The 12,500-nt window shown below is 53.4% G+C and overlaps 2 protein-coding genes across 2 annotated transcripts in view; both read right to left on the reverse strand.

Moving 5' to 3' along the window:
* LOC137900180 (PR domain zinc finger protein 15-like) overlaps positions 1-3,870 on the reverse strand; it is a 5,827-nt gene extending 1,957 nt beyond the window's left edge. The window contains 13 exon segments of the mRNA XM_068744242.1: positions 56-223; positions 317-404; positions 483-577; positions 673-867; positions 1,660-1,804; positions 1,943-2,016; positions 2,098-2,203; positions 2,287-2,402; positions 2,405-2,438; positions 2,537-2,690; positions 3,064-3,157; positions 3,287-3,326; positions 3,825-3,870. Coding sequence (XP_068600343.1) covers positions 56-223; positions 317-404; positions 483-577; positions 673-867; positions 1,660-1,804; positions 1,943-2,016; positions 2,098-2,203; positions 2,287-2,402; positions 2,405-2,438; positions 2,537-2,690; positions 3,064-3,157; positions 3,287-3,317 — 1,300 coding nt within the window. The 5' untranslated portion in view covers positions 3,318-3,326; positions 3,825-3,870.
* Positions 3,871-7,540: 3,670 nt separating this feature from the next.
* LOC137900520 (C2 domain-containing protein 2) overlaps positions 7,541-12,500 on the reverse strand; it is a 10,698-nt gene continuing 5,738 nt past the window's right edge. Inside the window, exons 10-13 of the mRNA XM_068744618.1 lie at positions 12,376-12,500; positions 12,064-12,308; positions 11,633-11,906; positions 7,541-9,235 (exon numbers count right to left, since the gene is read on the reverse strand). The exon at positions 12,376-12,500 is cut by the window's right edge and continues 44 nt beyond it. Of these exons, the coding sequence (XP_068600719.1) occupies positions 9,015-9,235; positions 11,633-11,906; positions 12,064-12,308; positions 12,376-12,500 (865 nt within the window). The 3' untranslated portion in view covers positions 7,541-9,014. The remainder of the gene's footprint in view (positions 9,236-11,632; positions 11,907-12,063; positions 12,309-12,375) is intronic.

The raw sequence follows: 12,500 nt of genomic DNA on the forward strand, positions 1-12,500 counted from the left end.
CACGCCCCGCCGCCCCCCCCGGCGGGGGACGTGCGGCTACGCCCGGCTGTCTCACCCACGCCGTGCCTCCGGTGGTGCTCCTGCATCACGTCTTTGCGGTAGAACATCTTGCTGCAGACCTCGCAGGAGAAAAGCTTCTCGCCGTGCTTCTTCTTGTGCTTGGACAGGTTGCTGTTGGTGGAGAAGAAGCGCGAGCAGATGTCGCACTGGAACGTCTTGTCGTCTGGACGGGGGGGGGGGGAATGCAATATGATTAGGGGGACAGGCGACGGACAGGAAGGACTACTAGAGGACGAAGGACGCAAATCGGCGCTACCTGTCCGGCAGTTGTGGAACTTCAAGGCGTTGTCCAGGCGGAAGCATTTCTCGCACGTGTTGCATTTGTGTTTGAACTCCTGGTCGGGCTGCGGGACGGACAGAAGAAGACGGTCAACCCCACTGAGCTGCAGGCGGCGTGGACGTGCCGTGGACGCCGTCCTCACCGTGGTCCTGCTGTGCTTGTACGAGATGTGCTGCTTCAGGCTCTCCTTGCGGCTGAACAACTTGTCGCAGTCATCGCATTTGAACAGTTTGTCGCCTGAGAAGCGACGCACAAAGAGATTCTCGTTAAAACCCGACACCCAAAGCGGCCGACGTCGGGCTTCCTCGGCGACGGACGGTTGGCCCTCGCACCGTGCGATCGGATGTGTCGGTTGAGGTTGCTGCTGTTCTGGAAGACCTTGCTGCAGAGGGAGCAGCGGTAAACCCTCTTGTGTTCCCTGCTTTTGTGTCTCTTCAGCGCCGCCCTGCTCTCCGGCGCGCCCGGCAGGCCGCCGACCTGCGCCGCCGCCGTCCCCGGCGCCGTCCTCTCCAGCCGGGGCTTCACGTCTGAACGCACCAGAGACGCCACGTTAGCATGAAATGAAACTACCTTCTGCGTTCAACATCCCAGAAGACAATGTGGGGACGATGAAGCTCGGGCGTCATCGGACGACGTTCCCGAACAGAGGCTCGGCTCCGGGTCAGAGGTCAAAGGTCATTTTAACCGCCAGAAACTCTCTGGCGGAATCTGAGTTAGGAGGCTGCAGCGACGGGAACAGGAATGGGCTAAGATTCCTCCGGGATGCTGCGTCAGCTAAATGTCTCGACTTTGTCTCCTGCTCGTCAGGAACGGGACTGAAAAACAGCTGGACAGGACACGTCCCCTACGGCTGGACAGGACACGTCCCCCACGGCTGGACAGCACACGTCCCCTACAGCTGGACACCACACGTCTCCTACGGCTGGACAGGACACGTCCCCTACGGCTGGACAGGACACATCCCCTACAGCTGGACAGCACACGTCCCCTACAGCTGGACAGGACATCCCCTACGGCTGGACAGGACACGTCCTCTACAGCTGGACAGCACACGTCCCCTACGGCTGGACAGCACACGTCCCCTACAACTGGACAGGACACGTCCCCTACGGCTGGACAGCACACGTCCCCTACAGCTGGACTGGACACGTCCCCTATGGCTGGACAGGACACGTCCCCTACAGCTGGACTGGACACGTCCCCTATGGCTGGACAGGACACGTCCCCTACGGCTGGACAGGAGGACATAAACCTCTGAATCGTTCTGCGTCTGACTAACCGGGATCAGGTCAGAGGGGATGTTGACTCCTCTTCCTCACCTCGGTTCTTGCTCGCTGCAGCCCCAGGCCTTCGTCCCTTCGCTCTCCTTCCCCGGCCCGGCCTTCTCCTGGGCCCCCGCTGAGCTGCCGCGGGGGCCCCCCGCCCCTCGCCGGGGTCCACCGGGAGCTCCGTTCCCGTCTTCTCCTCGTGGGGACCAACACGTCGCCTGTGAACACAGCGTTCCAGTAAATGTCGGATGTTTTTCGGGGGGGGGGGGGGGGGATCCTCAAATAATGCACTTCAAAGCAAAGCTTAACACCAGCCCCTCCCTCAATGACCTGCTCCTTCCGGCGCCGGAGGCGTGTGGGCCGCTGGTTTCTCAGAAGTCTCTGCTGTAGCGGAGGAAGACGAGACATCTGGGGACGGAGACAAGACTGTAAGACGCAGCTCAAAAGACCAACATGCCCCCCCCCCCCCCCCCCCCCCCACAGCTCTACCTGCTGGGGGGCCCCCCGGCTGCGGGGCTCGGAGCATCGGCTTCTCCATCCTCTTGGCGTAGAACGCTCCGTACCAGACCCTCAGCTCCGCTCCTGGAAGCACGTCCTGGAAAACCGGCAGAGAGGAAGGCTCACGCCACGCCGGACGTCCCGGAGGACGCGGGGGGGCGGGGCCCCGACGGGTCGTACCCGGGACGTGTTGAAGTAAAGGTCGTCGTCCTGCTGGTAGGCCGTCAGATTCTGGTGCTGGGGCTCGGTGGCGGGTCGTACCAGCATCATCCAGTTGCAGTCGTCCTCGCTGCTGAGTCCAAAGACACCAGCAGCCCCTCCCTCTGGAAGATCTGCACGTCGGGGGGGGGGCGGGGGGGGGGGGGGGAGAGAAGAAAAGAACGTGGAAGGACAGAAGGAGCGATTTATAGAACCATTCATCAGGCTGCACCTTGAGAGGGAACGCCCCTTCCTGCTCCAGCCGGGGGACCCTCTTAGCCTCAAACGGTCCAAATCGTGTCCTCTTGACCAGCCGGCGGAGGACGAAGACCCCGTCCTGTCCATCGGCCACCTGCCGGATCTCCAAGCTGCTGGGCAGGGACGACCTGATACAGGGCGGGGGCGACAGCGCAGTCAGGACGGAGTAACGGCTAAAGTATAGCATGACTTCCTTAGCGCGTTAGCATGTTAGCACGTTAGCATGTTAGCATGTCACACGGCGTACTCAAAGTACGCAGACTGTCTCTGAGGAATGTCCTTGTGTCTTTTGATGTTTGGGGACTTTTCATGTTTTAGGTCCATTCTGTCTCAGGAATGTCCTCGTGTCTTTTGATGTTTGGGGACTTTTCATGTTTTAGGTCCATTCTGTCTCTGAGGAATGTCCGCGTGTCTTTTGATGCAATAAAGTGGGAAAGCTTCAAAGACATCTTTCTGTCTATTTCCGGGGGGGGGGGGGGGGGGGGTACTGTGGACACTCACCGGGCCCGGCTGAGGACGAAGGAGTCCTGGACGGTCACCAGGGGTCCCAGCTCGGGACATTCTGAGTCATGGTACTGACCACAGTCCTCACACCCTGTGACACACACACACACACACACACACACACACACGCACACACACACACACACACGCACGCACACACGCACACACACCTGTTACCAGTCTGACACCATCATCATCATCATCATCAGGAGACACTCACAGATGACCTCATCTGGCGTCTGCTCAGCCATCACAGCGGCCTGCAGACAGAGAATAGTGACGTCATATTATTCGCGGGTCAAAGTGTCCTCCACACGAAGATCTACTTTAAAGAAGTTCCAGCCTGCCCCCGCTTTAACGCGGGGGTTCATCAGACCCCCCCGCGCCCCCCCGGGAGTCACGTAAACAAACATAACCCGTCCCGTCCCGCCGCGCTGGAACCGGACGCGCAGCGTGTTCGGTCTGAACGGGAGGCGCGATCCGGGATTTGCGCGGCTCCCGAAACTCCAGCCGGGTTTAACTCCGTCCGATCTGAGCTCGGATCGGTTGCGATGTAACAAAGAACAGTCGGCATGGCGGATGGACCGGAGACGAGGACCGCCAAACCGGAGTCGATGCCGCTTACCGACGAGCAGCCTGCCGCGGAGGCGGCGACGGAGACCGCCGCGCGAACCGGACGACCCGGCTGCAGCCTGACGTCACGCCTGCGTCACTATTTTTTTCGGAAGCCCACCCGGGCCTGAGGTTAAACGCGTTACCTTTGCTGCAAGGGACCCTTCATTTACCGAATCCTGACTCCGGGTTCCAATCCGCTCCAGAAACGGCGCAAGTACGGAAGCGGAACGCGCCCAGGTGCATTGTGGGGACTGTAGGCCGAGAGGGGACGGACACGAGGCGACGCAAACAAGCACGAGATCAGTTTCCGGGATTTTATTTTATTTTGAAATGTGATTTTGATGTGAACAAGATGCCCACATTTTCATAAACAGGTTCTTCCGTTTTGGAAAATGATATTTACCAATAAAATTCAACTTTACGGAATAATAGAGTAAAAACAGTTAATAATAGAAAATCAGTGTTTAGAACTGACTGGCACCAAAGGAACATTTTATCTGTTGTAGATCTGAAGGTAACTTCCTCAGATATGCAGACTTTGTGCTTAAATAAAATCTTGATTGTTCTCTCAGAGAAAAAAACAATCTTTGTACAGCGATCCCTTTCCCTTTAGAAATAGAATAGAATAGAAAGAATAGAATAGAAAGCCGTTATTGTCTTTGCATAGTGGATATACAAAGAGATTAGGAGCGCTGCTCCGTCCGGTGCGTAGTACGACATAATAATATCAGAGAGCAGCCGGCGATCTTCTGGGCTGTGTTGATCACTCTCTGCAGGGTTTTCCTCTCCGCTGCTGAGCACGCGGCGTACCACACCATGATGCAGTACTACACCATGATGCAGTACTACACATGATGCAGTACTACACCATGATGCAGTACTACACATGATGCAGTACCACGCCATGATGCAGTACTACACCGTGATGCAGTACCACACCGTGATGCAGTACGCCAGGATGCAGTACCTCACAGTGATGCAGTACCACACCATGATGCAGTACTACACCATGATGCAGTACTACACATGATGCAGTACTACACCATGATGCAGTACTACACATGATGCAGTACCACGCCATGATGCAGTACCACACCATGATGCAGTACTACACCATGATGCAGTACTACACATGATGCAGTACTACACCATGATGCAGTACTACACATGATGCAGTACTACACCATGATGCAGTACTACACCATGATGCAGTACCACACCATGATGCAGTACTACACATGATGCAGTACTACACCATGATGCAGTACTACACATGATGCAGTACTACACCATGATGCAGTACTACACCATGATGCAGTACTACACCATGATGCAGTACTACACATGATGCAGTACTACACCATGATGCAGTACTACACCATGATGCAGTACTACACCATGATGCAGTACCACACCATGATGCAGTACTACACATGATGCAGTACCACGCCATGATGCAGTACTACACATGATGCAGTACCACACCATGATGCAGTACTACACATGATGCAGTACTACACATGATGCAGTACCACACCATGATGCAGTACTACACCATGATGCAGTACCACACCATGATGCAGTACTACACATGATGCAGTACCACGCCATGATGCAGTACCACACCATGATGCAGTACCACACCATGATGCAGTACCACACCATGATGCAGTACTACACCATGATGCAGTACTACACCGTGATGCAGTACTACACCATGATGCAGTACCACACCATGATGCAGTACCACACCATGATGCAGTACCACACCATGATGCAGTACTACACCATGATGCAGTACCACGCCGTGATGCAGTACCTCACGGTGATGCAGTACCACACCGTGATGCAGTACCTCACAGTGATGCAGTACGCCAGGATGCAGTACCTCACCGTGATGCAGTACCACGCCGTGATGCAGTACCACACCGTGATGCAGTACTACACCATGATGCAGTACCACACCGTGATGCAGTACTACGCCATGATGCAGTACGCCATGATGCAGTACTACACCATGATGCAGTACTACACCATGATGCAGTACTACACCATGATGCAGTACACCATGATGCAGTACTACACCGTGATGCAGTACTACGCCATGATGCAGTACACCATGATGCAGTACTACACCATGATGCAGTACTACACCATGATGCAGTACCACACCATGATGCAGTACTACACCATGATGCAGTACCACACCGTGATGCAGTACTACGCCATGATGCAGTACGCCATGATGCAGTACTACACCATGATGCAGTACTACACCATGATGCAGTACTACACCGTGATGCAGTACTACGCCATGATGCAGTACACCATGATGCAGTACTACACCATGATGCAGTACCACACCATGATGCAGTACCACACCATGATGCAGTACTACACCATGATGCAGTACCACGCCGTGATGCAGTACTACACATGATGCAGTACCACGCCATGATGCAGTACTACACCGTGATGCAGTACTACACATGATGCAGTACCACGCCATGATGCAGTACTACACCGTGATGCAGTACCACGCCGTGATGCAGTACTACACCGTGATGCAGTACTACACCGTGATGCAGTACGCCAGGATGCAGTACCTCACGGTGATGCAGTACCTCACAGTGATGCAGTACCTCACAGTGATGCAGTACTACACCATGATGCAGTACTACACCGTGATGCAGTACTACACCATGATGCAGTACTACACCATGATGCAGTACTACACCGTGATGCAGTACTACACCATGATGCAGTACTACACCATGATGCAGTACTACACCATGATGCAGTACTACACCGTGATGCAGTACCACGCCGTGATGCAGTACCACACCGTGATGCAGTACGCCAGGATGCAGTACCTCACAGTGATGCAGTACCACACCGTGATGCAGTACCTCACAGTGATGCAGTACCACACCGTGTTGCAGTACCACACCATGATGCAGTACCCAGGATGCAGTACCTCACGGTGATGCAGTACCACACCGTGATGCAGTACCTCACAGTGATGCAGTACCACACCGTGTTGCAGTACCACACCATGATGCAGTACCCAGGATGCAGTACCACACCGTGATGCAGTACCCAGGATGCTCTCCAGGGGGCTCTGTAGAAGGCCACCAGCAGCTTCTCCTCCAGGTGGTTCCTCCTGAGCACCCTCAGGAAGTGGAGTCGCTGCTGGGCCTTCTTCACCACCGCCGTGGTGTTTGCAGACCAGGACAGGTCGTCGGTGATGTGGACGCCCATCTCCATTACTCCATTCGATTCAAAGCTTCCTGCTTTATAATAGATCTGTGCCAACATGACCGAAGATATTGATTGGTGATTGTAAGATCTCTGAAAAACAATGCAACAATAGACTGATTAGTCGGGTTCCGAAGTCAGGGTTGCGTCACGATGACTGCAGAGACGAGGCGTGGATCCGCCTCACCAGCATCTCCCAATCCTGCCAAAAGTTACAGAAACACACTTCAGAATTATAAATGGGGTTTATTCAGGGGCAGATATATATATATAGTGCTACTGGGTAAATATCATATTCACCGTGTGAAATGAAGAAATAGTGAAGCCCTCCTTTCCTCCCGCTTTAAAGTATTGTATTCACGGTGAGTTGTAGCTCCGTTTGATGATTTCTTCCATTTTTTACGGTAATAAAACAACTCGTTTACGCGTAATAATTGTTTTTTTAATTTAAATAACACCTTCCACCTGCATCTTCTTGTAGTTGTTAAACTTTACTATAGTAATTAAATGATCATAATTAGCTGCAGTGTGAGGAACTGGTAAACCTCTGATTAAGAATATGTAAAATAATAAAAAGCAGCAGCAACAAAATATTCTTTATTCAACTAATATTTATTGTTGAAAATGGAAAAAACAACAAAACAACCCCAAACTAATAAGCGTAGAAGTTAAAGTCCCTGCAGGGAAACGACCGGTCAGTCAGACAGGGGCCAATCACAAACACCAGGAAGCAGGTTTATTCAACAGACGGATTGATTGATTGATTGATTGATTGATTGCATAACAGCAGCCGATATTAGCAGGCTTCTGGACCAACGGGCTGAAGCTCAACCCGTTTCTCTGACTTTGAGGATTCCAGATTTAGAAACATGCGACAGACTGCAGAGAGCCGGTGATGAGGAGGGAGCGCCGCTCTGCCCGGTACCGGTTAGGGTCCGGTGTGGAGGGTCGAGGCGCGTCAACGGAAAACCAGCAGCCTCGAGTCCAACGGGCCGATGGTTGGAAATGAATGATCCGTGGAACCGTGAATAGTGACACCAGGGGAGCTTGGCTGCAACGCTCGATCGCGCCAGTGGATGTCACTAATTCCCCACACACTGGTCTGCAGTCCTGTCGTGTGTAACTTCTAATGATAATTCTCTCCTCCGGTAACAGATACGTGCGTAGAGGCTGCTCGGCTGCAGAAACACGCCGCCGCTCCCGTCCCTCGGAAACAGCCGAGACGCCTCGGGAAGCAGCGCGTCGCACCGAGCGTCGAGCCGGCCCGCGACAGCGTCCTCTGAATAAATGTAAGGCCATCGGTGAGTTCCGTCTGCGCCGCATCGTCTCTCGGAGCAGGCAGCGAGAGGAACACGGAGTTAACGTGAAGAAACGTCTTCAAGCCGCTTCGAAAGGAGAAAATAGAATCGGCTGGATGGAGAAAGAAGCTGCTCACCCCTCCTTGTGTTTTAAAACAGAAACAATCAGCGTTAAAATCGTCTTTTCCACTCAAGGATTTAAAAACAAGTGTTGGTCGTGGTTTCCGTACGGCGGGGTGACCCCCCCCCCCGCCCGGGTTAAAGGTACAGTCCGCCCCCCTTTACATAACAAGCCCTCTGATAACAGTAGTGTACAGGAGGAGCCCACAAGGAAGCTGCAAACGCCGTGCAGAGGCGTAAACATTCACCTCCAGCTAATCCGTTAGCCACGGCGTCACCGCCGACCTCTGCACGCCACACGTGTCCTTTCTTGGACATGAGCCGTGTCCCGGGGATCCTGAAGTATTTATACGCACGTTGCATACAGCTGCTGTTCCCATCTTTTGTTCTAGTTCAAATGAAAGTACAAGCGCTTTAAATTAAGGGTATAATTTCCATATTTCATAGTATTAGTGTCACAAAGTAGTCGCGTTTCCGTCTCCCTCTAAAACAGAAGAAAAAGTGCCGACGCCGATCTCTGCCGAGAGTCGCTCCCGTCGTCGCACTTATTGTGCAAATCCTACAAACGGCGCTCTTCTCTCCGGTCCTGATGGGTCATGCAGGTCAGCCATGTTTGCGGTGCAGGTGGCGCCGGTCGTTGTGGGCGGGGCCGGGGCGTCACGCGTGCGGCGTCCCCGTGGAGGCGGCGCCGTTGGCTTTGCTCTTGCTCCTGCCCTTGCGGCTGAGCATGCGGCTGAGCGTGGCCGTCCGGCTGGCCCGCTCCACGCCGGCCGGGGACTCCAGGTAGGCCAGGTCATTGTGGGACTGGCTCATCCCCGGGTCCTTGCGCTGGTGGCGCCGCCGGAAGAACAGCCTGGCGCTCTTCTGGAGGAAGCTGCCTGCAGCGGAGAAACGGAGGAGAGGAAACATTTCAGAGCGCGGCATCGGGCGAGGACCACGGACGCACCGCTGACCACCGCTGACCACCGCGCCAGGGGGGGGGGGGGGGGAAACAACAATGAGTCAATTTATTAGGCGACGAATGACGAGAGAAAGAAATCTATCAGAGCACGAAGTCATTTTTCTATCGCCACAAACAAGCAAACATGTAAATATAAATACGTTCTAAAATAGAGTGCGCTGGCAGCTACCGTATTGGCCCGAATATAACACGATCCCGGATATAATACGACCCCCTCTTTTTCAAGACTCGAGTTTGAGAAAATACTTTTTGAACACCAATTTCAATTTTTATACAGAAAATTACAGTACATCTGAAACAAATGATTATAACAATAAATTCGAGAGAAAAAGCATGTTATTTTGCCACATTCAAATCATGCAAAAACTGTCTCACATCTTAATATCTGAACATTTAAATATGTGAACTAAAGCGCAATCACATTTGTAAATGAATGGCTTCTGGTTTTTAAAATGTAAATAAACCAATCTACTGATAAAACAACAAAATTGCAATAACTGCATGAACCATCAAAGTGAAGTCTAACTGGGGGGATTGTTGTTCTCCAGCGCCTCAGGGGTTAACTTCCAGACTTCACGCTGGGGATGACGGCTGAAGCGCAGCAACACAAGATGGACGCCGGCCAGACGTGCTGAATCACTGAAGCTGCTTTATTTTACTTGCACTGTTAAACAAAACTCAGTTTCCTCATATCGCTCGCATATCTCTGTCTCAGAGTTCTCTCTGCTGCTGCTCTGCGCGCTCTCTCTCTTTATCTCTCACACACACTCGCTCGCTCCGGCGGGACACGCCCCAGCTGGACGCGTGCACACACACACACACACACACACACATCCACACAGACACATCTCACCACATATGAATAAGGAAAAACATTGCAATAAAATAATGATAGGCGTTCGCTTTGGCCTGGGGTGTTCAGTTCACCATTAGTTGTAACGATATCTGGCGCCATCTAGTGTTCAGAATGGGTATAATGTCTAGACCCCGAATATAACACGACCCGACTTTTTCAGCCTAATTTCAATGCAAAAAACATCGTGTTATATTCGGGCCAATACGGTAATCGATCGTCAATGAGCTGAAACTGTCGTCTACTGCAGCGGTCCCCAACCACCGGGCTGCAGCCCGGTACCGGTCCGTGAGGCATTTGTTACCGGGCCGCACAGAAAGAATCACTCATTTATACCATTTCCGTTGTATCGATTATTAGCGTCTAAAACAGGCATGGGCAAACCCAGGCCCGGGGGCCATATGCGGCCCGTTGGTCTTTTTAATCCGGCCCGCCAAACTTGTCCAAATTATATCATGAAATATAATTGTATTATAATTAAACCTCATTCATTTGACCTTTTCCCTGTAATGCTACCTGTAAAAGGCCAAATCCTTTAATGCAATAGCTTTCATGTGTCATTTATATTAGCGCACACAAATACTCCATCCATCTGTTTTTGGTCCGGCCCCTCTGTCAAATTTTAGAACCCATTGTGGCCCGCGGGTCAAAAGGTTTGCCCACCCCTGGTCTAAAAGGTGTTTTATTTTGAAAAACGACCGGATTTTCTCCAACGTAACATTCGCCTATGGACATGTTGCTAAAAAAAAAAAAAACAGCCGTGAACTAGCAAAAATAAATTTTAAAAACGTCTTTGGAGAGCTTCTTTCCTAAGGAGAAAAGTCCAACTGAGGAGGAAGAAGAGGAAGAGGAAGAAGAGGAGGAAACGACCTCCAAGAAGAGAAACCAGGACTAAGACTTAAAACTCGGGTTTATCAACAGTTGATTACCTTCATTAAATATGCAATGAAGGGTTCAAAACTGCTTCGGCACATAGAGAGACCAAGAACCCTGGATTAAAAAACAAGAATGTGGAATTTATGAAACAAAAAACGTGACCATAAAGGACAGAAGTAATTATTTACAATTTATGGTGAGTAGATATTGGTGTAATACTTGTTTAATAGTTATTGCAAGTGTTTAAGATTATATTCCTCTTTTTTTATTTAATTACACCCCCCCCCCCCCCCCCCGGTCCGCGGCAGGAAAAAGGTCGGGGGCCGCTGGTCGCCCCGACCGATCGATCGATCACTACAGCAGAGACTTACTCGTGCCGACTCAGCGCGTTCTGAGCTCCGCCTCCCTCTAAGACGGAAACGAAACGAGAAAGAAGACAAAACAGGCTGAGGAGAAGCAGACGGCCACGAAACAGCCACAGCAGCCCCCGCCTGGACTTCTGGGATGGCCCCGGGGAAACCAGTTCAATCGCCATCCCCACGGTCACTCCGAGGGGCGGGGCGCGTTGCCGCGGTGACCTCTTACCTCTGCTCTTCTTGCAGCTCCCGTCAGACACGCACACGGACAGAGACATCTGGTCCACTTCCTCTCCGGCCTGGCTCTCCCAGTCCCCCGCAGGCTGGCCGGTTCCGGTTCCGGTTCCGCTGGGGCCCGTCGGGGACTCCTCCAGGGGGCCGCTGGCCCCCGACGCGGCGGCCGCGGTCTCGTCCTGAGTCGAGCTGCTCTCCGACATCGAGGCGTCCATCGCTGCGGCGTAGCCCGCCATCAGAGACAGCTCGTCATCCGGAGACACGGGGGCCTGCGGGAACGCGCACACGTTGGACGTCCAATCAGACGTCTCCACGCCGGGGCTGCGAGCCCAGCCCGACGCCATCAGGAGAATCTGGTAGCAGAACACCCCCCCCCCCCCCCCCCCCGGTACGCCCGGGAGTACGCGTCCGTGTACTCGTCCTTACTTTAGCGATGCCAGAGATGATGATGGTGCTCTTCTTCACCGGCGACTTCAGCTTCTGCTTGGCGGACTGGTGGAGCTGCCTGATGGCGGCCTCGGCCACCGGGTCGGCGCCGTTGAGCATCATCAGCTCGGTGTCCGACGAGGACAGGGCCTTGCTGACGGGGGCCCCCGCCATCGAGGGCTGCTCGGAGACGCGGCGGCGCTCCCACAGCTTGGGTCTGTGGGCCGCGGCTTTGTGGGCGAGATCTGGGGGGGACACGGGCGCTCTGAATCACCTGCGCCGGGTCGTCCAATAACGGCGGCGCTGCAGTACCTGTGACGAGCCCGGGGGGGAGGGGCCGCCCCGGCTTGCTCTTCACCGCGGTGACGGTGGTGACCACGGTGCCGCAGGGCATGACGGTCCGGTCCATCTCCACCTTCTTACAGGAGGCCGGAGTG

This window comes from Brachionichthys hirsutus, chromosome 10 (assembly GCF_040956055.1).
Source record: "Brachionichthys hirsutus isolate HB-005 chromosome 10, CSIRO-AGI_Bhir_v1, whole genome shotgun sequence".
Classification (NCBI taxonomy): domain Eukaryota; kingdom Metazoa; phylum Chordata; class Actinopteri; order Lophiiformes; family Brachionichthyidae; genus Brachionichthys; species Brachionichthys hirsutus.